The sequence below is a fragment of the Rhinolophus hipposideros genome, assembly GCF_964194185.1.
Source record: "Rhinolophus hipposideros genome assembly, chromosome: 13".
NCBI lineage: Eukaryota > Metazoa > Chordata > Mammalia > Chiroptera > Rhinolophidae > Rhinolophus > Rhinolophus hipposideros.
Window position 1 is genome coordinate 6,556,393 of NC_138059.1, and position 26,306 is coordinate 6,582,698.

General features: G+C 43.8%; 1 protein-coding gene across 3 annotated transcripts in view; it reads left to right on the forward strand.

Annotated features, from left to right (window-relative positions):
* Positions 1–344: 344 nt before the first annotated feature.
* Positions 345–26,306, forward strand: part of DNAAF11 (dynein axonemal assembly factor 11) — a 55,479-nt gene continuing 29,517 nt past the window's right edge. The window contains exons 1-5 of one of the 3 annotated variants that reach the window (XM_081070518.1): positions 345–479; positions 8,591–8,758; positions 12,203–12,280; positions 17,335–17,507; positions 20,595–20,818. In XM_081070518.1, coding sequence (XP_080926644.1) covers positions 470–479; positions 8,591–8,758; positions 12,203–12,280; positions 17,335–17,507; positions 20,595–20,818 — 653 coding nt within the window. In that variant the 5' untranslated portion in view covers positions 345–469. Of the gene's footprint in view, positions 480–1,341; positions 1,356–8,590; positions 8,759–12,202; positions 12,281–17,334; positions 17,508–20,594; positions 20,819–26,306 lie in introns of those variants that run through there. The other 2 variants (XM_081070519.1, XM_081070520.1) reach the window with 2 other exon arrangements.

Consider the following 26,306-nt stretch of genomic DNA (forward strand, 5'->3'; position numbering starts at 1 on the left):
GCCACATCCAGATCGCCTGGCTCTGGAAGGTGTTAAATAAAATGCAAAGAGAAAAAAAACAAAAAACAAAAAAAACAACAACACAGGGTGCAGGGACGCTGAGAGGCACGCCGGGCAGGCAGCCCCACGGGGACAGGAGGACGCCCCGCGCGTGTCGCTGCAGTGGGCCCCGGGGTTAGGCGACAGGGAAGCAGCCTGAGGACGGCAGAGCTGGACACGCACAAGCGGCGAGCTCTGGGGTCGGGGGCGCCCCTGTCTCCCCCCGCAGCCCCGCCGCCGCGGAGTCTCACCCCCCGCCCCCCAGCGCAGGCAGCGCGGCGCCGCCTGGTCCCGCGCGGCCCCCGTAGGGACCCCGTTGCCATGGCTCCGCGGAGCCGGGGAGGACGCGCAGAGACGTCACTGGGAAGCGTGAGGGGAGCCCCGGAGGCTGTGAGTCCGGCTCCCGACGCCCCCGCACCGGAGAGGCGCCATGGGCCGGAGTAAGCACCCCTCCCCCCTCCTGCCCGCGATCGCCCCGCTTCCAGGCCGCGTCCCAAGTCCCCGGGGACCCCGGTTCCAGCCCCAGACCCCGCCCCGCCCCACCTTCCCGCCGGAGGCAGGACCCCGCCCAACTCGGCGCAGCCTGTCCCTTGGCCCTGCTTCGACCCGCCTGGCAGCCTGGCCTTGGAGAGGCTCAAGTTCCCCTTCTGTGAAAGTGGCGTGGGCGTGGGGGTGGGTGACAAAGGCACTGGGCGTGAGGAAAGGGGGCAGTGCACGGGCGGGGACGTGGCACGTCGGGACGGCCCGCGCGGCGCCTTGCAGCCGTGTGCTCCTGGCCTAGTCACCTGCCTGGGAGCCTGGGAGCCTGGGAGCCGCAGCCTTCACGCTCATTGGGGAAGGCGGTGTCGCCTAGTGGTTAGGGACAGCGACGGGGGTGGGCTGGGAAGCCTCCTCCACCTGCTGCTAGGAGACCGGGAGCCAGTGACTTCACCCCTTTGGACCTAGGCTCCCTCATCTCCAAAACGAAGGCCATAATAGTATCGCTTAACAGGCATAGCAAGTGTTGTAAAAGCATTCCTTCAAAAATACCAAGAGAATGTGAAAGTGATAGGATGAACAGTTGTTTGTATTAGATTGAGCCACTTACGTTAGGTGGAACCCTTTTGATCCCAGCACCGTTTTGGACCTGCTCACATGGCATTTGGTACAGTTCAACCTAATTGATCGCGTGTAAAAGTGTCGTAATTGATATTTTTTTTTAATTAAGAGACTCTGCCAGATGATGGTGTTTCTGCCTTGGAAGAGCAGACAGCCTGGCAGTGGAGAAGGCAGGTGATTTGTAAATGTGACCCCCCCACCCCCCATACCTTAACCAGGTACTGATATTTCCTCTCATCCTCTTTCACAAAGCAATAGACAAAAAAAAAATTAGGCAGCCTTAAAACATTTAATGAAAATTTTGTTTCGGTACTGTCACCCACCCATTTTACTCCCAAATATTACCAATGGAAACATGAAAACCTTTATCCACACAGAGTTGTGTATGAATATTTATAGCACCTACTTTCAGAGGAGCTATGAAACGTGGAAACACGCCAAGTGTTCTCCAACATCTGTTAATGGATTAACAAATTGTGGGTTCACTGATCTCTAGACACGGGTGTAGTTCCGTTATTACCTGGCCCCCACATGTCCCCACTCTAAAAAAAAAATATCCTTGATAATGCTTTGTTTTTCTAGGTGTTCATGTCAGCTAACATACTGTGTCCAAACAGGCCTCAAAATGTTCTGGAATGCCCCTTTTCCCAGTGTATCGTTATTCAAGTAATGACCAATCAGTTCTTTGGGAAAGGATTGGAGGAATCATTGCCATGTACTCTTGTTATGCTCTTGCAGAGGCCTTCCCCTTGGGGATCCAGCCTTTCTTATAGTCAGTGGGGTGTCAGATAAAATACAGGACAAACAGTATTTTCATTTGCTAACTCTGGCAACCCCAGTTGCAAGTCCCAAAACGGGGCAAGAAATTGTGAATTTCTAGAAACTGGGCAAGAAATTGTGAATTTTTTGATTAAGGTGGTTTTCCTCAGCCTTCTGGTAATCAATTCTTGTTGTATTTTGATTGTCCAGATTGGGGAGTACTGTTGTTCGCTGCCCATCTGTATTGTCCTTCGTGTTCTGTTAACCATCCCCATAGCTCTCTGTGGATAAGACCTCCACTGGCTGTCACTCCAACCTGTCCCCTCATCATAACATCAATCCACCAGTAATGGTGTCCTCATTGCCACTTGGGCAGCCAGTGATATGATTTCAAAGTCCTTCTGAGCATGTGCTTTTAGTACCACATCTGGTATTAATTTTAACTCTTCCAGGTTGCAGGAAGCAGACTTTTAGATGGAGATTAGTATGCAGGAGGTTTATTAGGAAGTGCTGTGGGAGTGGGTAGAGAAGAAAGCAAGATTGGATGGAGAGAGAAGTTGGGCTGTGATACATCTTAACAAGGGCCTTAGTTAGCCAACCTGGAAACTTGGAAAAAGCTCTAAACTTGGCATGGACTTTGTGATTTTCCCAAGTTGGGGTGAGAGGGCTGAGTCTTTATAGCCCCACATCAACTAATCATTGGATATGGGATTTCCTGGGAGGGGGCATGACCTTAGTCGAGGTGTCTCTTCCTCTGAGGTGGCTTCTGAAGAAGGTGGGCAGTTGAGGGCTGTCTGCTGGTGGAACTCCCAGCAGTAGGAATTCATCTTTCCGATCTGAAGGGGGAACTGGGCAGTGCTTCATAGCAGTCAGTGAAGCCTGGGGTGCCCTTTCCTCACTTGTTTAACTGGCAAATATCTGCTCACATTTCAAGGTGGAGCTCATGCTGCTTCTCCTTGATGGCTGTTTGACACCCCTTGTGGGGACAAAGCCCCAAAAAGCAGTTTCCAGGCTCTCGGCCTCACATAGAAAGGTGCTGGCTCGGGTAGTAAATGGCCATTAACTGAGATCAGATGGCCATCAGCTGTGGCTAGTTGGCCGTCAGCTGTAACCCGTAAGCCATTGGCCACTAACATAACTGCTGTGGCTACCCTAGCAAAAGAAAAGGAATGGGGGCTAGCAAGAAGATGGTGGCTGGCAAGCGCAGACTGCTGTTAGGCAGATTATATCGATCCTGCTTCCTGTGTCTCCAGCCCAGCCGCCAGCGAGAATATATTGGTTTGACTCCCTTATCTATGGCTCCGTGGGTGTTCCTTTTTGGCCTCACCATGTCCTGCGTTCTTATGTGGAGAGCAGGACCAGAGACCCCACCTGACACCCGGCACGACACCCCTCTTGTCACTCAGTAGCACTGATCACTCCCTCCTTTGTACTCCTGTGCTCCTGGTATACTTTTGTCAATGCCCCATACCGTTTATCCATGTTTTCTACTAGCACTCTCCAGGAGTAGCCTCTGACGATGCCATTGGATTAGGGTACAGTATGGCGACTGGTGATCATTACGGTAACAGTGACTCAGTAGGAAAAGGCCATTCAAATGAGTTAATCCTGTTTTTAAAAGTTTCCATTGAAAACAGGAAAAGAAAAAAGAGTTTAGATGCTTCAGGAGGTAACCTTCACCTGTTTGTAACTTCTTCATTTCTATTCCTATATGTATCTGCTAGGTCTTTCAAGAGGTTTAAAAATTATGCAAAATCTGCCATAAACATACATTGTTGATTTTATTTCTGACCTACCGAGAAAGAGAGGGCTGTTTACAAAACACGATATCAAGCCTTAAGGAATGAACGCTAAATTGCTGGCTTTGGGAATTTTAGAACTTTGCTCAATACACTGAAAAGCTTTGTAGAAGCAAACAGAGCATGATAACTTCCAATATTCCAGTAACCTTCTCCTCCTGCCCTTTGACTCCCTACCCTGCAAGTCATTTTATTAATTCTCCCTCAAGTTACCGAGAATCCAGTCATGTTAAGGAATTGAAAAGAAGCCTAAACTAGCGATCAGTTTCGGTTAAACTTTTGAATTCCTCAACAGATTTATTTTAATGAGATAAGTATAAATCTGTGCTGAAAACTGTCAATAAACTCCATCAACCGTTCATTCCACCAGCCATGGAGATATTGGTTAGGACCGTGTGCGGGTGACATGTTTCTCAATCCATCTGAGTCCTCTACTTTGCTATTTGAATTTTTCCAAAATAAGGGAATGAAAGCAACATGTTGCATATGGCACCTTGGCGTATGATGGGCATTGTAATATCACCTCTCCTGTAATGGTCACATGGTGACATGTGAATGCTTCCAGAGCCTTTTTAAATTCTGTGAGTGATTTCCTGTAAACGCAGTGCTGCATTATTTGGAATAGGACTTTCTAAAGATGGACAGTTCTTTGGCTCCTTGGAGTTCAAGAATGTTTGGTCTAAATTATGTAGTGCATAAAACTGCAAAATGCTTTCCCACCTAAATGCATGAAACACTATGGTCTCCAAACACCATGTCACTGTTACCCCGCATTTCTTCTTGGGGACTCTGGCTTGTGCACTGATTTTGGCCATAACAGGCAAGGCAGTATTGTGTAACAACTCTTGAGTGCTATAAAACAGTATGTTACCCAGCAGTTTACTTAATGGAGAAGAGTTCAGAAAAGGGAAATATCTGAGACTTTCATAGTTCTACTTTTTTCTGTGACTCTCCATTTTATTCTAATCAGTCCTAATTGTGTATAATTATTGCTATGGTGCTGCATGAACTCCCTTGTGTGTGTATGTGTGTAAACTGGTTATTTAGGCTGAGGGGGGTTCCCCTGCTCCTCACCGTTTTCAACTAATCGTGGTTTTTTTATCATCTGAATTCTCATGATTAGGAGATATGGATCAACATAATTCCTTCCTATTATCTACATGCCGCTGAAAGCAAAGCTTTGACAATTGCATGGAAATGATCAATTCACACACATAGTAGCATAATAGAAAGAGGTTGTTGTTGTTGTTGTTTTTAATTTTAAGGAAGTTGTACCGTGTTTCCCCCCAAATAAGACCTAACCGGAAAATAAGCCTTAGCATGATTTTTTAATAAGATATCCCCTGAAAATAATCCCTAAACCGTGTGTCCCCCAAAATAAGACTGGGTCTTATATTCAGTTTTGCTCCAAAAGATGCATCAGGGCTTATTTTCAGGAGATGTCTTAATAAAAAGCATGCTAGGACTTATTTTCTGGTTAGGTCTTATTTTCGGGGTAGCAAGGGACCATAGGAAGAGTATTTGGTACCAGTAGGAACTTTGTCAACAGTTGGAGGAAACTACAAGTCTTCAGGTTTGAACACATCAGGAAAGCTTTTAAGTCTGTAGAGCTGGAGGAACCTGTGATAGGGTCCGAGACCTGGGAAGCCCTCCCTCTGTGGGCGGTGCAGATGCTGAGACAGGTGTCCTAGGCCAGAGATGAAGTGATGGTACTTAAGATGCTTTCAGATCTTGTGGTACTTGTCTTTCTCCGTCTGACTTATTTCACGTAACGTAATGTTCTCTAGGTCCATCCATGTTGTTGCAAATGGTAAGATTTCTTTTTTTTTCTTTATGGCTGCGTAATACTCCATTGTATAAATGTACCACAGTTTCTTAATCCAGTCGTCTGCCGATGGGCATTTTGGTTGTTTACATGTCTTGGCTATTGTGTACAGTGCCGCAATAAACATCAATAATGTTGTAAAGATTTTATAGGGTATCTGATAGACACTTGTCTCATTAGGGAAACCACCTCAGGGAAGATGTAGGTGCCTGATCACTGCACTGTACACCTGAAGCTGAAGAATAATCAATGTCAACCACAATTTTATATATATATATATATATATATATATATATATATATATATATATGAAGTGGAGTACAGCATTAGGAATAGAGACAGTGGAAACGTAATGGCTATGTGCGATGTCAGAGGGGTAGTGGATGGGGGGAGGGGGGTTGACACTATGTGAGGGATATAAATGATAAATGTCTAATATTACATTGTTTTGTGCACCTGAAACTAATAAAAATAAATTAAAAAAGGAAAGATGCTTTCAGAATTCCCCTGAACACATTCAACTTAACCATGGCTCTAGGTTACGGCTCTGATGGAGTTCAAGTTAGGTTTGTATCTTACATAGGGACGTCCCATTAAGCCTTCTGGGGCAACTGGGGATCCGAGAAAGAATATAAGTGGAGGGCTATGTATCAGGTCATGATCGAACTGCCAAATAAAATACATTTTCCTCCCTAAAAGAGTACCTTCATAATAACCCAGGAGGCTACATTTAATATAAGTTTCTCAAACTCCTTGGGTTTTGTGCCAGAGCTGGTGGCCGGGGAGAGCTGGCTCCCTGGCCGCCCCTCCCTCCTCTCCCCATCCCTGGCTCTATCCTGGTCCCTCCCTCATGCCCACGTGTGAAGGTATATACTGCCTATGCACCAAGCTATCCACATTCCTGGAAACAGCTGCTCCTTGGACACCCCTGGGTATAGGGAGGCTTGCCTGATGGTAGAGGGTTTTTTCAGGAATGAGCCTTAGAGAGGTGGCCAGAGCAGGGCTTGGAGCTGGGCTTGGGGCAACGTGGGCAGGGGATTCCATTGCTCCCCTACCTGGGGCATGGTCTAGAGGGACAGCCATGGGCTCTGGATGGGCAGGTCCTTCTGGCCCCATTGACTCCAGGTCTAATGATAGCAAGGCCTCCCCAAATCCCCCTCCCCTGTGTCTTCGTGTAGTTTACATCCTATATGCACCATTAGTCACGGAGGAAATTCCCCACCTGGTGAGTAATTCCCACATTTCAGTAAGTTAGCTGCAATAACATTGGGTGTGCCATCTCAGCCCCTCAAGCCATGTCTCATCCTTGCTGAGAGAATCCTTGTAGCCCCATTACAGATGCAGATAATCCACTGGACATTCCACAGCGGCGTTGCTGTATTCTCAGCTGGGCTGTACCATTTATTCGTTATCGGTTGATTTGCCGTTAGAATCAACTTTGGTGGTGGGACTCTTGGAGAGTAATCTTGATGCCCTTTCTTGTATAGGTCTGGTCCTCAGAAAGGTTTTTTGCCCTGAATAGAGCCCTGTGTTTGAGCTGGTTTGCCTTCTAGCAGTGACAGCCAGAGACAGTGGTACACAGCAGGCAGTCAGGACCCCAGTGAGTCAGCGCCCTCCCTTCCGGGGCCACTTTGGCCTGCCCCTCCCCAAGACCTGCTTTGCAGCCATCTCTGCGTGTTGGTTGAGTCAAAGCTTATAGCAATGGGGACATTCCCTGTGTGGTATTTGAATCTCTCACCCTCTACATTTCCTTCGTCTTTCTTCCAAAGAACTGTCATTGCAAGTTGTCCCATCTCCTAACACCAGAAGTAGCAGAGGGTTCAGCCAACTGCACACTAATGATAAGGTTCAGACATGTTTTCGCATTTTTTAATAAAGGCAAACTCCACTTTGAGGGTGCAGCACGGATGCGGGGCTGCTGAAGGTGCTGTGAAGAACTTGGCTTCAGCTCGAGGAGCGTGCATGTGTAGGAAGCCCGAGACATCTCCAGAGGCTCTTATTTGCTCGTGCTGGGGACAGTGTAGCCCAGCGGTTAAAGGCACACGGTCAGGCGCCAGGCTCCTGCATTTACAAGGGGGCTCTAGCACGTCCTACCAAGACCTTAGGCAAATTGAAAAACTGTCTGGTCTCCACTTCTCCTGTGACAAATGTAAATAGGTATTGTACCTACGCATATGTTACCACATGCAAAGCATTTAGGATGGCGCCTGCCACCTTGTAAATGAGCAATGAATGAATACCATCTCTTGGGGTGGACATGCAAGAGCTCCACATTCCTAAAACGTGGGGGTCCAAGTGGATGAATAGTTTTTCCAATAGCACTGGAGATGCAGGGTTTCTCCACCGCCGTTACCTCCTTGATTTTACTCCATCTTATGAAGGTGCTTTTTGTCTTGTTCTTGGCTCCAACTGTGGACCAGGGGCTTGTCTCCAGGCCCTGGGTGCCACCATCAGGCCGACCCAGTCCTGCATATCACTGGGAGGAGACTCATGACCGCTCCTCCAGCGAGAAGCTTCTTTCAGTTCTGCTGGAAACAGACCAAGTGGTGGTTGCTTTATACGATTGCAGTGTAGAATCTGGGGCCTTCCTCTCCTTTCTATTCAGCTTTAGCTAAATTAATACGTACCAGTTGAATGAACGAGTGGACGAGCCTTTCCTTATCGCTCGGTGGGAGGTGCTTTCATATTTGTGCCCTGTCAGCCCAACTCTGCCTCAGTAGCAAGTTGCTTGCTCTGCGCTTACTTTGTGGGTCTCATCCACTTGGACATGATACCACCACAATACCTCCCTATCGACATTCTTATCGTCACTACCCATCAGCTCTGTCTCCATCTATGCACCAAAAATGTGTGTACACCCTGCACGAAAGAGACAAAACGGATGGTACCCTTCTTCCCTCTGACGCATTGTGGCGTCACAAATCGTCCAGCATGGGGCAGCTCGCCTCTGGTCGCTTTCCTTTTGCAACTCGCTTTGGCCTGGAGAATGGGCCCTGAACTGCAAAGAAAAACCCAAAGCGTCAGTAACGCACAAGGACGGAAGTGTGATATGTGACAAATTTTCTTTCAGTCACAGAAGACCTTATTAGACGGAATGCTGAGCACAACGACTGTGTGATTTTTTCCCTGGAGGAGCTCTCCTTGCATCAGCAAGAAATAGAAAGACTAGAACACATTGACAAATGGTGCCGGGAGTTAAAAATCCTCTACCTTCAAAATAATCTCATTGGGAAAATTGGTAAGTGGTCAGGACTTTGTTCTCATGTGTTTTTTTGTTTGTTTGTTTGTTTGTTTTTGTGTGTGTTTTGTGTGTGTGTGTGTGTGTTTTAAACATTGTGGATTGGAGAACTTTGGAGAAGGCAGTGTTATTCTTAGAGGGAGACAGAATTACATGGGGAAGTGGACACAGCTTCCCTCAGCAGCTGCCACATGGACACAGGAGGAGTGTCCCCCAACACTCAGAAGAGCACAGTGTGGGTTAGTGGTAAGAGCAGGCGCAGGCCCTGACGTCACGGGTCTGAGCCCCACCTTTACCACTTAGAATCTGTGTCCAGTGACGCAAGTCAGAGAGGTTGTTCAAGTCTTAGTGTTGCTATCTGTAAAATGGGGACAATAACAGCTAACACACAGAAGTGGGATAAGGACGACAGGAAACGATGTGCATAGCACCTCACTCATGACACGATGGCCGCTGCTGTTATTAATATTAATCTTGTCAGGTGCCCCAGGGTGCCCCGAACTAGCCGAATGAAGGGAGAACTGAACAGAGTTAGAGGAACAGGCATGGCGTCAGGGTTGATGAAGCACAGTGAGCGCCAGCCCCTGTGGGTTCTGATGCTGGAACCCAGAGGTCAGCTTTAGAGGTTATATTTTAACTTTCCATGCTGATGGGCAGGGGTTCTCAATAGGGGCATGTGGTGATGTCTGGAGATATTTTTGATTGCGGCACGCGTGTGTGTGTGTGTGTGTGTGTGTGTGTGTGCGCGCGTTAGGGCTGCTAATGGCATGTAGTGTGTGGAGGCCAGGGATTCCGCTAACCACCTGCAATGCCCATGATGGCCCCCGCACAGGAGGAAGGGTTACCCAGCCTCACATGTAGGCATTGCTGGGCTTGAGAAACCCTGGCGGTGTGGTTGCCTCTAGTTTGGCGGGTCATTCAGAATTGGCCCTATGGTTGCAAAAAGCCTAAAATTTGCATCCTCTTTTCTGAAGATGTATTAGAGTTCTTTCTTCAGATAATTATTTTCGGCATCTTTTACTCTACCAGGAATTTGAAACTCTGGCACATTGTTCAATTAAAAGGCGGTTACAGACAACCACCAGCTTTCACGCACGGGGTCATTGAAGAGCCGGCCTCATTGTACTGATCTAAAAGAGTTCTCGCAATTTTCATCTCCACAGCTGGGCCCATCACAAAGACTCATTAGTAGCATCACATTTCAGTCCTTTTCAGAGCTGTGAGGAGGCTTACATTTTTGCTTCCAAAGTATTCTTAAATTAAACACCCTTTTAAATTTTAATAATGGGATTTTTCAGTGCTATCCCACCCATAGGCATTGAGGCATTTATTTAGCTAGTAAAACTATTCCTCTTGGATTGAGACTTAACTCATGTGCCATTGAAATAACACTTTGCAAAAACAGTTGCCCTTCCTGAAGTTCTGTTCCTCTCTGGGAGATGCAGATGGGCTGCAGGAAGGGGGTTGGGGAGGTGGGCGGAAGGCTCTATTTAGTGTCGGTCCAGGTGTGCGCTGAGGACTCTCTGGGGTCTTGTGAAAGTGGGGCTCAGAGCCCACCCCACACCTACTGACCCAGAATCTGTCGGGGTGGGCTCGCAGAATCTGCATTTGTAATGACTTTCCCCTGAGCCTCCAGCATGGGCAGAGCTGACAGTCCCAAAGCTGCTGGAATTGGGGAGGTTTGGCCCAGGACTCTGCTTATGGAAGAGCAGCTGCTTCCAGGATGGTCTGGGCTCCAATGCTCTGACCCTCTTCCTGCAGCTCAGAGGCTCTATAGCGTCTACGTACAGAGTCCTTTTTTCTTTCTGACCCATTTGGCCCATTTGTCCTTGCGGAGTTAATTTAGGGACATACTTCCTGAACAAACCTTACCTTTGTTTTTCGACTAGATGACTCTTTTAGCATTTAGAGGGTTATAATACATATAGCAAATGTGGGGGAGGAGAAGGTATTTGATTGTGGGCTGGCAATTTTAACCATGATAACGTTAGGTATTTTTGTTCAGAACGCAGACTAGACACTTTGTTGTCCATCATAATCCTTGGCACAAAGCCCTCTACAAATCTGTTGACTCTGAAACGCTCAGATGCTGCCTAGAGAGCCTTTACTAAAGTCAGTATCACTTAGGATAATCTAACTGCTGAGAGACACTTGAGTAATTTTTGCTAAAATCCTCATTTTGAAAAATGAGTAAACTGAGGCTCGGAAAGGAAAACTTACTCTCAGGTCCATGAGAACAAGTACATGATATTTTGTAGATTGTAAATGAAATGCAGTGATGATAAGGGTGATGACTGTAAATCATCATATTTGATCCTCATCATATCCCTGAAAAATGAGTTGAAGAAGCTTTATTGAAGTGGGGCTGCCCAAACGCACATTCCTTAGCATGGTTTTTTACATTCGTGTCGTCTTAGGGAGGACTGTTCTTTCAAGGTCTAGTGTAATGATTTACTGCTAAGCTGTGGAGTCAAATTTTCTGCCTCTACCACTTAACCTTGAACAAGTGGATTCGTTCTTCGCACCTTGGTATTCTCATTTGTAAAAGGAAGACAATAATAGAGTTTTTACCTCATAGGGTTGTTATGAGGATTAATGACATCATATATACAAAAGGCTTAGAAAACCACGTGGCATACAATAAGCATTCAGTGACGTTAGCTATGGTAGGATGAGCTGTTTTTAAAGGGCCCTGTCCTACAGTGATTCCTTGACTTACTCAGACTTGTTGTTTTGCCTTTATGGGCTTTCATATTTATTAAAAATGATAACCCTGTGTCAGGATGATGTGGGCTTCGAGTAGAGGAGAAGCCAACTCAATGTGGCTTCCCAGGCAGGAAACCAACATCTTACCCACTATTAGTCTAGAGATAGGGCGAGCTTCATCTCTTGGTTGGTTGATTCATTGGGTCTGTGCCACCAGCCACAGTGGGCTTCATCTTAGAGCTGGTCCCCTTCTGGTTGCAAGAGGACTGGGTATCAATAGGGACAACACTCCCTTCTTTTTTAACATGCAGCAGGGAAAAAAGAGAAAGGAAATCCCCAAACATGGGATCGAGATCTTGCCTTTTCATCTGGTTGGGAGCATTTGGTGTGCATGCCCTCTCCTGCTTCACGTGGGCTGGGTGACCTAAGACTGTGTTGCTGAGCTGTCACTAGCAAGGGACACGGGATTGCCATGCACTGGCCCAGCGTGGTTAAGCCTTACCCCTGGAGTTGGGGCTGGGTAGAAACATGAGCAGAAATGTCTTCTACTAGGAAGGATGGAGGGAGAAATGGATGTCACATGGGCAGTCAACAGTGTGATGTGCAGGTGTGGATTTGAAAAAGCAGCATGGGTTTGAGAACCATAATAATACTTAGACTCTCTTTATCATCTTCACAATAGATTCTGTAAAAATGCCTTTTGTCTTGAAGGTTAATTACATTATTTGTATATTTCAGAAAATGTTAGCAAACTCAAGAAACTTGAATATTTGAATTTAGCTTTAAACAACATTGAAAAAATTGAAAATTTGGAAGGTAAGAATTTTCTTCTAATTTTACTGTGAATTAAAACTGAGGTTTAAAATTGGATTTAAACTGTATTTCTTAAACAATATGTTCTGCCATTTTGTTGGTTTTCTTGTCAGTTTCCTTGACGGTATCCTTTGGAGCACAGTTATTCTCCTTTTTAATAATAGCTTTGTTGGGTATAATTGATGTACAAAGACCTGTATGTATTTAATGCATACAATTGGATGCGTTTGGACATATGCACACACCTGTGAAACCATCGCCACAATCAAAGTAATAGACATGTGCCTCCCCTCTATTTTCTCTGCTCTCCCCTCAGACTTCTTCTAAATGTATATTTTGATTGCATTACGTTGATCTTCCATGCCCCTCAACCTGCATCCTATTTAAACCTCTTTGTCTCATGCTACATTCTGGAAACTTTCCTGTTTTCCTTGGCAGGCTTCTATTTTGTACCGCTATTGCTTTTCTAAATGTCTAGTAGCACTGGTGTCTTTTCATAATCACAAAGGATTTGGTTGGTTAGGTGGCTGGTGTGGGCTCATGTGCAGTTGTGAGGTTGTGTTGTGTTTGCACCTCCAGCCTCCCTCCTGGCTGGCAGGGCTGCTGCGGGATCTGTGGGCGTGGGCAGAACATGAGGACCGGCGGGCTTTCCCTCAGAGCGCAGGGCCATGGAGCAGAGGCAGGCAAGCTGCTCTCCCCACCCCACTCCCATCTGCTAATAGCTGAAGTTTAGAGGATGTTACTTAGGTTATTGGAGATTTTATCCTGTTTACCTCCTTGGAAATTGATATTTCAGCGACTATCAAAGTCATATATCAACCAAGACATACATATTCATCATACATTTTAAATTTTCATCTTCAAAGCCTAAAATATCATCACTATCACAGCCCCAGACCCATCATCAGTGCTGGAATTGAGATGATTCTTCCCATGGTTGGCATTTTTCCGCGTGAGAAATGGAGTCATTGCTCTCTGAGCTACCACTCTACAGCCCTGTTACTATGTTCTCGTGTGAACAAATGGATTAACAAAATTTACCCAGTATCCACGTTTTGCAGTAGTAAAATGCCAATATAAAATGTGAGAGGAATCATTAAAACGCTCCCTCTTGGTTGGCTTGTCCAGGGCTTGTTATTTGGCAGCAAGTATGTGAAAGGCCGGGGAAGTTCTATGTTTCGCGATCTGTTTTGGTCATCGTCCACTAGAGGGCAGCGTGGTCACTGTTGTCTCTGAGCTTTGGGCACCACAGCCCGCAGTCCAGGCCTTTCCTGGATGCTCCTGCCTTGGGCCGCTCCACTGTCCAGCTGGTATGGGCTCGGGGCAGTTTGGGGATGTGTTTGGGTGGATGGCGTCTGCTGGCAGACACGCACTTTTTGTTTCATTCTAAAGGTTTGAAGTGAAAGAGGAGGAAGATGGCTAGACAGATGCATTCCTCCTACTTATGTAAATGATCTCAATATAATTTTAAACATAAGTTGCATTTTTGTTTGTTTCGCTGGATGGCCCCAAATAGCTAGTATCCTTTTTTTTTTTTCTTTTTCCCCGTTGTGGATTTACCTGGAAAGGATAAAGTAGCTTCTTTTTCATTCCCTACTCCTTACCCTCCCTAACGTGGAAGGAGAGGTAGGGTTTCTGATAGTGTGAGCTGCCCCCCCCTTGGGAAGCCAGTGTTGTTGATTTCAGTGACCTTCAGACCCCCGTGCGTCATTGGGCTGGGTCTTTGCAGACCATGAGGTAGAGGGTGAGACTCAGGTGAAGAGAGCAGTACCTACCTGCAGGGGGCTGGGGGCTTTCTCAAGCCTAGCTAGTTCAGCCAGAATTGTTCTTTAGGATGGCAAATGTGGTTTCCTTTTATGTAGGCTGACTAGAAGAAAAAATAAGACTCATTGCATTGAAAACTAGGATGAACATTTGGAGGGTCCTTCATCTATAAAATTACAGTAAATTCCAAAAATATATGAATTTTTGAACTTGGTGTCTTTCAAATGTCAACCCGTACTCAGATGACAAAAAAAAAAAAACACATAGTAAAAATGTCTCCCAGAATATCTCAAAGTAAACTAAGAAATACCCGGTAACCTGTATCTTAAGTTAGATTACGCCAAATATATCTTTCACACTTCATAAAATCCATCTAACATTTTTTGTAAATGTAGAATATACTGATGTAGAGATAGAAACTTAATTATATTTATATACATACGTAGTTTCGTATTCATTCTTCGTATAGTGGCTGAGCCCACATATTTATAATTTAATGACTGAATTTCCAAGTACATTGATATGTTATAAATAACTCCTTATTGTTTGGTGCTTGAATTGTTTTTAATTATGATTGCTATTGTGAACAGAACTGTTCTAAACAGCTTTGTACAAATTACCTGTTTTGAGTTGATGTATCCAAATGAAATTCTGGATTCGGGGTCGGGGGGAACATTTAAAAGCTTATTTCATGTATTGTCAGATTGATGTTAAAAAGAATAATTGTGATCTTATAGACTTGACAATAGTTTTAAAAATTTTGTCTCTGTTTTTACTGATTTAATAGAAGTAGTGAGTGTGTTGTCCTTTTTTTCATTTGTGATTGTTTTTGAAAATGTGAAGTAATGAATGTCCTTTGCCAGTGTAGTAGAATCTAGAATATATAAGAGTATTTATTTGTTCTTGTGCATTTTGGAGAATCATCTTTTTAATAATTAATACATTTTCTATAGTAATACAATACACAACTTAAAAAGTTGGAGTGCTAGCTGTACTTATGTTGGCAATGCCCTCGGACCCCTAAATCCCGCCCCCTAGAGGTGACCGGCCACTCTCAAGTCTCCTTCGTTCTTCTCCACGTTTTCACCCTGTGTGCTCACTCGGTGCTTTCTTGGCTGTTTCTTGTTATTCTCATTTTAGGCTTCGTCTGTTGGCTCCCTGATATGGAAGAGGCAGATCGTGTCCTCACACTGCCCCCAAGGTTCTCTATTCCCTTCAACCCACCCTGCTTACAGTTTTATATCACTTACCATGTTTCCCTGAAAATAAGACCTAGCTGGACCATCAGCTCTAATGCATCTTTTGGAGTAAAAATTAATATACGATCTGGTCTTATTTTACTATAACATAAAACTGGGTATAATATAATATAATATGATATAATACTGGGTCTAATATAATATAATTAATATAATATAATATTATGTAATACTAGGTCTAATATAATATAATATAAGACTGGGTATTATATTAATTTTTGCTCCAAAAGAAGCATTAGAGCTGATGGTCTGGCTAGGTCTTATTTTCGGGGGAACACGGTAATGCCACAAAGCTTTAGCTCAAGAATTTTAAGGTGGTGGTGATGATGAGGGTGATGATGATATGTTGGTAACAAATAGCTGATATTGGCAAAGATATTCCCTAGTGCACCAACTCAGAGGCTTTTCAGTGGGGCAGACCGGGATTTAGTTCCCAATCCCCATTTAGTAGCTGTGCGAGGTTGTTCGTTTCTTAGCTCATTTCCCTTACAGTTCCAGTTATCTATTGCAGTGGAAAAAACTATCCCAAAGCTCAGTGCATTAAAGCAACTTCCTCCCTGCCCTCCCCTCCCCCAGCTTTGTGCGTCAGGATTCAGGAAGAGTTTGTTTGGCTGGTTCCTCTCGGATGGATCCATGGCATCAGCTGGGGAAGATGTTGTTAGAAGGCCCACTTCCAAGATGCCTTCTTCACTACCTTCTCTAATTTGAGCTGTGACCACCCCCACCGCCGCCCCAGCCAGTAGCCCCGCCATGGGATGTGCTGCTCGCCCTGCTCAGTCTCTGACCCCCCTGCAGTAGGCTGACCCCCACGTGGGTGCCTTCTTCACCTGGTGTGTGCCCCTGCTCCCCGTGCTGGGCAGCCCCGGCGTGCATGTCCTCCTTGCCCTGCTCAAGCTCTGACACCTTGCTTTTGATCCCCCACCCACGGGGATTCCCTCTTGGCTCTGCTTGGTCTCTGATACCTCTTCCAGGATGTCACGTGAGGGTGCCTCCCCACGCTACCTGGGCACTGACTCCATGATGACGCCACCCTGTCTGTACTCAGATTCTGACACCTCATGTGACTGCCTTTCCTATTCTGCTATATCTGGAAGCACGAAGGTAGAACTCAGCCATTTGGAAGAGACTGGCTTGGGATGTGACTAGATAGGAGGAAAACGTGGAATTCTGGACAAGGTGAAGTCAGGTGCTAGAATCAAGACTGGGTAAGGGGGAGAGGGCACTGTGTTTAGTGAAATTGGTTCAGCAATGAGAAAAGCTTTGCCAAAGGTGGCATGGCTACAGAGCTATGCATTAATCTGAATCAAGTCCATTTTGGTGAGGTTACCATGAGACATCAGGAACTAAAGTTCACCCCAACTCACATATAGCCACAAAACAACAGAAAAGCAGTGTACAGTCAGGAAGCACATGGGAAGGGTAGAATGTTGCAGAAGTTTGAAGAAATGAGTACAGAACAAGATAGAGCTGGGTTGTCAGCTGGACATGACTCTCGAGATACTGAAGGTTGCAAAATCGGCCGTGTCAATCCAACAAGCGTGAGCCAATCACAGGGAGAGAGCCTCAACTTGAACCTAGCCCACGGAGGCTGCTGTGTAAACCAGGTCACCTCTTCCTTAAGACACTGCAAACTCTCTGCTCATGTGACAGCACAGGGCACATTGTCCCAGAAGCCACGTGATAGTCACAAGAGTGCTCACTGGGCTACTTCTAATCCTGGCTGATATTTACGTAAGCTGTCTAGGTGGGAGGCAGTGTGCTAAGAGTTTTCCAGGAATCCTCTTATTGTCTTCACAGCCCCTGAGCTGGGTACCAATACTGTGAAAATTCTACAGACGAGAAGGCTGAGGCTTGTAACTTTTCCAAGGTCACACAGCAAGGAGGTGACCGAATTAGCAATGCAATCCATCAGCAGACTTCATATATGGCAACCGTCGCTTCTATGACGTGCTGTTTATTGCACACATTTTGTTACCAGTGTGATATTTTTGTTTGTTTGTTTTTGCTTTGTTTTCTTTTCACTTCTCTCGACAGGATGCGAAGGGCTGACAAAACTTGACTTGACCGTAAATTTCATTGGTGAGCTGAGCAGCATTAAAACCCTTCAGCACAATATCCACCTGAAGGAGATGTTTCTCATGGGAAACCCATGTGCGGACTTTGAGGGCTACCGGCCGTTTGTGGTGGCCACTCTTCAACAATTAAAGGTATGCTTATTTCAAGGATGCAGAAATCTCAGAAAAAATAAAAACAAGCAACTGCAGTAAGTCCTGAGTTATTCACAGCACTGTCAGGGACATGAGTTGTTTCAGAGAATGAAATAGTCCAGAAAATCAAAACCAATTTTTTGACTTACTGAGCCTTTAAAATTGTTTTAAGTGCTTTAATAAATCCCTGAAAAATAAATTGCGTACTTTTCTCCTTTCTCACTTGGAATACATAAAGCTTAATTGAACGATTTCTTGAAGCGTTCAAATCATTGTTACGAAGAGCATTCATCATTACTAACAGCAATGCAAAAGCTTAGTCATTTTGAAGTAGTTAACAGTTATAAATGACTTTGTATTCCATAGTCGTAAACTACTGTGCTTTTGTAATTATTATTATGTCATTGTTTTCTATTAACTTGTTCTCTGTGTTAGCGGTTCTCAGACTTTGGTATGTATTGGAATACTTGGATGGCGTTTTCTGTGTTCTAGTCCCAGAGTTTCTAATTCAGTGGGTCTGATAATGACACCCAAGACATTGCATTTCTAACAGGCTCTTAGGTGACGCCCACGCTGCTGGTCCAGGCAGCTCATTTCAGAACCACTACCTTCTGTGTTAAACTCTTATATGAGCTGTCCCCTGATCTGAGATTTTGGGAACTAGGAAAAAGCATATGGTTTCTAGAGAAATCGTGCACCTGAACATACTAAAGTAGTAATGTTAATTTTCATGTAATTCCAAGCGTTCTTGACCTGCATGTGGCCCATGCTTCTGCAAAGGGAATGCACAGATACATTGGTGTTTTCTTCACTTCTCAGATGACATTTGTTTTTAGACTGCTGAGTGCTGTGTAGTTGAGATTTTGAGGTAATGGAACACATTTCTGGTCACGTCAAGTTTCTTTAAGACAATGAGTGACTCAGGTAATTGAATCTACAATGTATATTTAGAATCAATGATAAATTGGCTCAAACATGATCTAGCTTGATCATCAATGAACTGATGAGAACCAGAATAAAATAGAAATGGGCCCTGTAATGTACCGCTGTGAGCCATTTGCCTGAAAAGGTGCAGGGGCCGTCACAGCTGAGCCCGTGTCAGTGCTGCCGTGTTTGGGCTGACAGTTTGTGACAGCCATCAGACAGGTGCCTACAAGCTGGGCCAAGGTGGTTCCAGGTGCTTTGGGTACATCTCTGGCCCTCCTGGACCCTTGCAGGGAGAAGATTAGTGCACTCAGAGATGAGGAAGCCAGGGCTCCCTGTTAAAGCTGACACACATGGCAAGTGGCTGAGGTGGGATTCGATCTTGAGAGTCACACTAGAACTACACTCACTGCTTCTCTCCAGGTCAGTGTACAGGCTTCAGAGCAAGTCTTTCCTTTCTGAAAGACTGACCTGACTCAGCTGTTACACTGGGCCACAGCCCCTCTATGAAAAACGGCATTCATAAATGTGTTTACTAGTGTTTAAAAACAGGTCGATCAGCTTTAGAATCTTAATCACCATTCCACTGAGACATAGGGATCTACTTGAAAGGAATTGTGCCAACAGATGTATTATTTTCCTAGGGCTGCCGTAACAAAGTCCCACCAACTGGGAGGCTTAACCCCCGGAAATTTATTATCTCACAGTTCTGGAGGCTGGAAGTTCAAGATCAAGGTGTCAGCAGGGCTGGAATCCTCCTGAGGATTGTGAGGAGACTCTGTCCGGTGCCTCTCCCAGCTTCTGGTGGTCGCTGGCCATCTTTCATATTCCCTGGCTTGTGGGTGCACCACTCCCATCCCCGCCTTTCTCTTCACATGGCCTTCTCCTGTGTCTCTGTGCCTTCCCATGGCATTCTTTTGATAAGAACACCAGCCATATTGGATTAGGGGCCTCGCCTGCTCCAGGATGACCTCATCTTAACTCAAGACATCTGCAATGACCCTGTTTCCAAATAACAGGGTCAGAAGGTCCCCAGAAGGACTCAGAAGGTCCCGTTCTGAAGCTCTGGGATTAGAGCTTCAACGTAACTTCTTTTGGAAGGAGTTAACAATTGACCTCACAACAACAGGGTAGTTATTCAGACAGACACATAGAAGAGGTGTGAGGAGAGTCAGCCCTTTCCAAGTAGCCTCTCCCCGGTGTCTGAGCCAGTCCGGGCAGTAAGAAGACACGGTAGTGCAGTGGGAAAAGTTTGGTCGCAGGCATACCAGGTTGGACTCATGTCTCCACTGCCGATGAGTTGCATGCTTCATTTTTCTAATCTGTAATGGGATGATCGTTTCTACTTTAAAGGAGTTCTATGAGGCCGTTGATGAATTTTAGTTTCTCTTTCTCTTTGTTCCACCACTTGCGCAGTGATTATCACTAAGCGCGGACACCCTACCTCTGTGATGCAAGAATCCTAAGTAAAGACCGAGGAATACTATGTATCGCACAGCTGAAAACTTCACCTCTCAGTTCATTAGACCTTCTACACTCAGGTGTGCTTTTGGCGCGAAGGAAAGTCGGGCCAATTTCAGAGACTACCAAACAGAAGTCATCAAATAAATTAGATCCAGTAAGAAGACCCCCCCTAGAGCAGGTACTGACAGATATATGGCAAAGTCCCAAATTTGTTAGGAGCTCTCAGTAGGAGCTTTCCTGTTTCTTGTCTGTATGGCGACGGGTAGAACATGGGCTCGCAGGTATTGGGTTCCATTTTGTGTGGTCTACAAGGGCCCTTTCTTGTAGAGGACATTTGGGAAGGGTCATCGTTATACTCTAGAGCTACGGTTTGACTTGGGCATTGGAATCCTTGATATAGTGAGTAGTTATAAAATTAATATAGTTGAGAGCTTGTCATTAGTAATTGGTTTCAGCAGAGGACCTGCTTATTATTACCAGTAAAGACAGTTTGTAAACTGTGTTAATTGTATGAAATAAATACGGACTAAGGTCCGAGTTTCTGATGTTCCCCATTAAGTGCTTTGCTTTTAATTCCATGTCACATGGTGCATTAGTTATCATTTCTAAGTTTGAAGCATTCCGATCAAAGTCAACTTGGGGCTGATTCAAATGGCAACTTTTGAACAATGACTCGGTATTGGTTGTTTTTCATTCAAGTGGTTGGACGGTAAAGAAATAGAACGTTCAGAAAGGATTCAGGCGTTACAGAACTTTCCAGTCATTGAACGACAGATCAGAGAGCAGGAGAAAGCTTACTGCCTCAGACGAGCCAAACACAAGGAAGAGGCGCGGAGGAAACTGCAGGAAGAGCAGGAAAACAAAGAGAAGAAAAGTCGCCCAGGCTTTGATGGACGTTGGTACACCGACATTGCTGCTACTCTGTACGTAAATTATTAGTTTCCTTTTGAGTTAACGTTTGTTAGAAGCAGCAAACTGTGTTCTTCTCCTGAGGCGTTTACAGTACCACTTATATTCCAGACGATTAATTTGAAGAATATGTTTTTATGTGAGTTTTTTTGGGGGAAGGCTATGAGCACCCCATTGTCTGTGACAGTAGTGAGGGTTTTTTCCCTTAGGAAAAAAAATGCCTTTCCAAATGTGTAACTTTCATTTGCATCTGAACTTCTCAGACAGCAATCTCTCTAATAGGTGCATGGTAAAGATGAATGAACAGGTGTATACTTTGTCAAGTAGGAATATTTTAGAAAAGTTGAATGCAAATCACATTATTATAAATTGAATACTTTTTGTCGTATCATATAATGTTCAATTATATAATGAATACATTGTTTAATGTGATTACTAAGCCTCTAATTGGTCTTTTTTTTTTACAAACATGAATTTTTTATGCTTGCATCTATAGTCAGTTGGCTTGATTCCATGCGGTAAAAGCTGTAAATATTTTGATAACAGAATCTCTTAAACTTGCGAAAATCATAATTATACAATTTTCAGACAAACATACATGTTAAAAAAATAAATCAGCAGTTATAGTTCCACCATCCGCACTTGGTAAATATCAATCATTTGCTCGTTGGCTTTGGGTCACTTTTAAACCAAGAAATAAAATATCACCGGTAGAGCAGAAGTTCCCTAAGTGTCCTCCCCCCATCCCTTTCCTCCTTTCATCCTACCATCCTACAGTCAGTATGCCTTTCCTATCTGTTCATCCCATCCACGTTGTTAATATATTCACTAGGTAATTATGCCTCCTAAACAAGAGTACTTAGGTGTAATTTTTTAGCATGAATGATTATCTCTCTACCGGCTTTGCTTTCCATTCATTCATTATGTTTTTGAGATTCATGCATATGAAAAAGGTAGAACTAGTTCATTCATTCATTCTAGCTGTGGAAATCTATTGGATGAATAAATCACAATGTGTCCTAGAGGTGATGTTCAAAATGTCTAACAGTAGCGACTCACCTGATCAGTCAGGTGTGCCCCGGCTCTAACAACCTGCAGGGCTCTCCTAGTGGCTTCCAGCTGCATATCAGCCCCGGGGCGGCCATTCTCCTTGGGTGGCCATTTAGGTTGTTTTCCTTTTCCTTCTTTTTTTTTTTTCAGAGATGTCTGCACATGTCTTCTTGTGCAGGTATGAAATTTCTCTAGGGTATTCAGCAGTGACATTGCCACATCATCAATTAATGAACACTTTTCAACTGTGTATGCTTTAATTACCCAATTGTTTCATGTATCAACAATATAGGAGAGTTCCTAATCATTGCTACATGTTTCCCTGAAAATAAGACCGGGTCTTATATTAAGTTTTGCTCCAAAAGATGCATTAGGGCTTATGTTCAGGGGATGTCATCCTGAAAAATCATGCTAGGGCTTATTTTCTGGTTAGCTCTTATTTTCGGGGAAACACGGTGGTCCTGGAGAATATATTTTCAAACATCGGCCAATCAAGTTGGTTGTTGAATAGCACCTAATATTTAATTTGCACTTCTAGAATTACCAGTGAGTTTGAATATCTTCTCATCTGTTTATTGGCTATTCAGATTTCTTCCATCTTGGTTCTCTTCAGATCCTCTGCCTATTTTAAATAAGTTATGAATTTTTAAAAATTTATTGGGGTGGCAATTGTTAGTGAAATTACATAGATTTCAGGTGTACAATTCTGTAATACATCATCTATAAATCCCATTGTGTGCTCACCACCCAGAGTCTGTTCTCCTTCCATCACCATATATTTGATTCCCCATACCCTCATCTCCCTCCCCCCAACCCCCTTATGAATTTTTCTTTATTGACTTATAGTTCTTTTACATTCTGGAAGAAAATTCTTTTGTAGTTATGTGCTTTGCACATATCTACTTCCAGTCTGTGACTTGTCTTTAATTTTAATATATGCTTCTGTTTTATAGAATTCAGAGATATTCATGTAGTTATACTTATTTTTGTTCTCTCTGAGCTTGTTTGTGAAAAGTTGCATTACCCCAGTGTCACAATTATCTGGAACTAACTTTTGACTGCAGTGCAGGGTGGGGTTCTAATTATTTCCCACGGTAGCTGATTGCCTCTGCACCATTGATTAAGGTGTTGTCTGTCCTTCTCCCACTGGCCTGTAACACCACCCGTACCGTGTACCCTCTTCTCTTGCTTTTATGGGTCCGTTTCGGGGGTTCATTAGACTGCTCCATGGCTTTAATTCCTGCAGGTCTATGCTCAATCTTGATATTTAGTAGGAGGTATTCTCATTTTTCCAAAATTACCTTGGCTCTTCTTAGTTTTTTACTCTTCTGTAAGGATTTTAGAATCCGCTATTCAAATTCCCCCCAAATCCCCAGTGTCATTTTGATTGAAATTGCATTTAATTTATATGTTAATTGGGAAGTTGACATCTTCATGACATTGATTCTTTTCCTTGCTGAACTTTAGAATAGCTCTTTCTATTTAGACCTTCTGAGTCCTTCAACAAGTTTTTTGTAATCCTCTCTCTATAAAGATCTCCCATCATCTTTTATTAGATTTATTTCCAAGTATCTTGTAGAATGGGATTTAAAAAATAGATTTGCAATTTATTCTTGCTGATGTATAAGGAGACAAATGATTTCTGTGTACTGATACTATATTAATCTTGCTGAAATTTTTTAAAAGATGCAATAGTTAGTCTGTAGATTATCCAGTCTTTTCTAGGTAGGTAGAAAAACAATTTTTATAAACAGCAACCTAATTTTTTTTTTTTCCCCAATCCTCCTGCCTCTGCCTTCTATTTTCTTGACGGTGCTTGCTAAGACCTTCAATGTGGGGTGGAACAGCAGCAGTAAGAGGGGGTTTATGTATCTGGTTCCTGACTTTAAGAAGAATGTTTCTAATTTTGCATCATTACTATAATATTTGCTGTGAAGTTTCAGTACAGGTAAGCAAATTTCCTTTTACTCCAAGTTGATGAAGAGCTTTTATCATCACACATCCTGGATTTTTATTAAATGCTTTTTCTGCATCTACTGAGATAATCACGTTTTTCTGTTAATGTGCTGAGTCCCATTAATAGGCTTTCCAATATTAAACCATCCTCAAATTTCTAGAATGAACTCACATTGTCCATATGATGTATTTTAATGCACCGCTCCATTCATTTTGCTACTACTTTTGAATAATATTAACTGGCGTTCGTAAATGACTTTATGCTGTAATATCCTTGTTCCATTGTGTTTTTTCCTGGCGTTTTGCATCAAAGTTATAATAGGCCCATAAAATGTGTCGAGGATCACGTCCTAGTCTTGGTTTCTGAGAGCTGACAAACGTTTCAAACAACCCATCCCCTTGCATTTTAGCAGAGCCACACAGTTGAGTTTCTTGCAGGTGCTTCCTTGCTTCTCCCACAGGACTGGCTGTCCCTCAGCTACCACCCCATCACTCCATTTAGCCTATAGGAACAGAAACCTAGGTGTTCTGGAGGAGACTCACAGACATAGTTGGGGAGGAGTCGGTGGCTACTTTCCTTTCAAGGCTGCAAGAAGAAACACCATAGAGAGTCACGGGTTGCAAGAAGGGGAGATGAGCATTTCATCTCTTGACTAGACAGAGCCTGCTTCCAGCCCGGAGAACTGTGGTCTAGAATAGCCTGGAACAGAAGGGTCACGGAAGAGGGCATTAATGGACACAGCTTACACTTCAAGCATTTGGCATTGGAAGGACTTGTGAATATCCCATAGGCCAAGTACATGTGGTAGAAGGAGCCGCACTTGAGCTGTCTTGAATGGATGATGCCTAAGAGAGTGGCAGCCATAAGAGACTGTGGGGTGAATCATCAATGGCAGAAGCTAAGGAGTTATCATAAATGACAAGCCAGGTAGTATGTTGATCCCTCTGGTAGGGAACAGTATACTTGGAAGGCTCTTGTTGTATCTCCAAGAACCAACAATTGTGCTCACAGGAGAAAACCAGTAACTGGGCATCAGCCCCAGAGAGGGTACCAACAACCAAGGTAGAAGAGCCTGATTCTCACAAGAGATGTTTGCTTACTGCCCCCCATCCATCCATCCTCCTGGGCCCGCATTTCTGAAGTCGGCAGGCACCTGTAGCTGCCTAGTGGGATGGGGTACAGCAGGAAGGAATCCCTCTCCCCATGCCCCTTCTGGAACAGGGAGAGGGGAGGAGGGTTTGGAGAGGGAGGGGAAGGGCTTCAATTTGGATGCCAAGTTTTATTTAAACTGTAGGCCTTTTAATCCCTGAAAGTGAGTGTTAGCTGAGATGAGACTGTTCTTTAACATCTGCTCACACATGGGAAAAGAGTTTCTTCCGAGGGAGCAGATTTGAAGGAAGTGGTTGAAGAGCAATTTTTTTGTTTGTTTATTCATAGCTTTAAGCTCAGTCTATTTCATCAACCAGCTATACACATTTTACCTTTGGACACTTACGTTGTTTAACTGATATTTCTATAGTTTTTCTTAAGTACAATTTTTGTTTTTTATTGTATTTTTATATTGCAAAAGGTAAAAGTGTACCAATTAGTCAATTTCCAGCAAAAAACCAAATTCTTTTACGTGAGAATGGAACTAATTATTTCAGTGACAATTAGCTAGAATGTTATAGAATATTACAGATTCCCTTAATAGATTGTTTCTTAATATCATAAAGAACTATAGCTATATGGCAAAGCATTTTCAGTAATTTGCATTACTTAGTTTATTAAACTATTTAGTTGCATTTTATAATAAAGACTCTAAGCAGAATTTTACTCTGTGTCCTGTTTACTATTGAAATACTGTTTCAATTTCATGTTCTAGTATCTTTGCTCCATCCCTTCAAAAAGCACCTAATTTGAAGATCAACTAAATGGGACTTGTGTATCATCTCATTTCAGTGACAATAACAACAAAACCTAACATTTAATGAGTACTTACTATTTGCGATACTTGGTACTGAAGGGCTTCATGTGGAGTTTTTCATTTAATATCATTTTGCTGCACAGTGTATATTGTAGGGCGTGGTGAGAGCAGAGAGGCTATTCTCTATGTTACTGTTTGCAGGATGTCATTTTCTCTCTGCTCGGATAGAATCTCCTACGGGTGGTGTCATGGTCTGCCTTGACCAGGGCCGTGTCTGGTGTCTGGCACACAGAAGATGCTCAATAAATATTTCTTGAATCCACATTGAACGAATGTTGAATATCTCGTAAAGTACCGATTCAATGCCGTATAGAGACATTTAGTTTGCTGACGGTCCACAGAACGTGAATAAAAAGGAGAACACAGCACTGTTACCAAATAAAGCTACCAAATCAGAAGTTATCCATGAAACATAGAGTAGGCAGAAGCCATAACTGTGGAAATTCTCATATGTCCCACTGGAGAATTTTGGAGCTAGAGAGCCTGGAAATAATATGATCTAATTTTCCTGTTAGATCTCTGGGAGCAG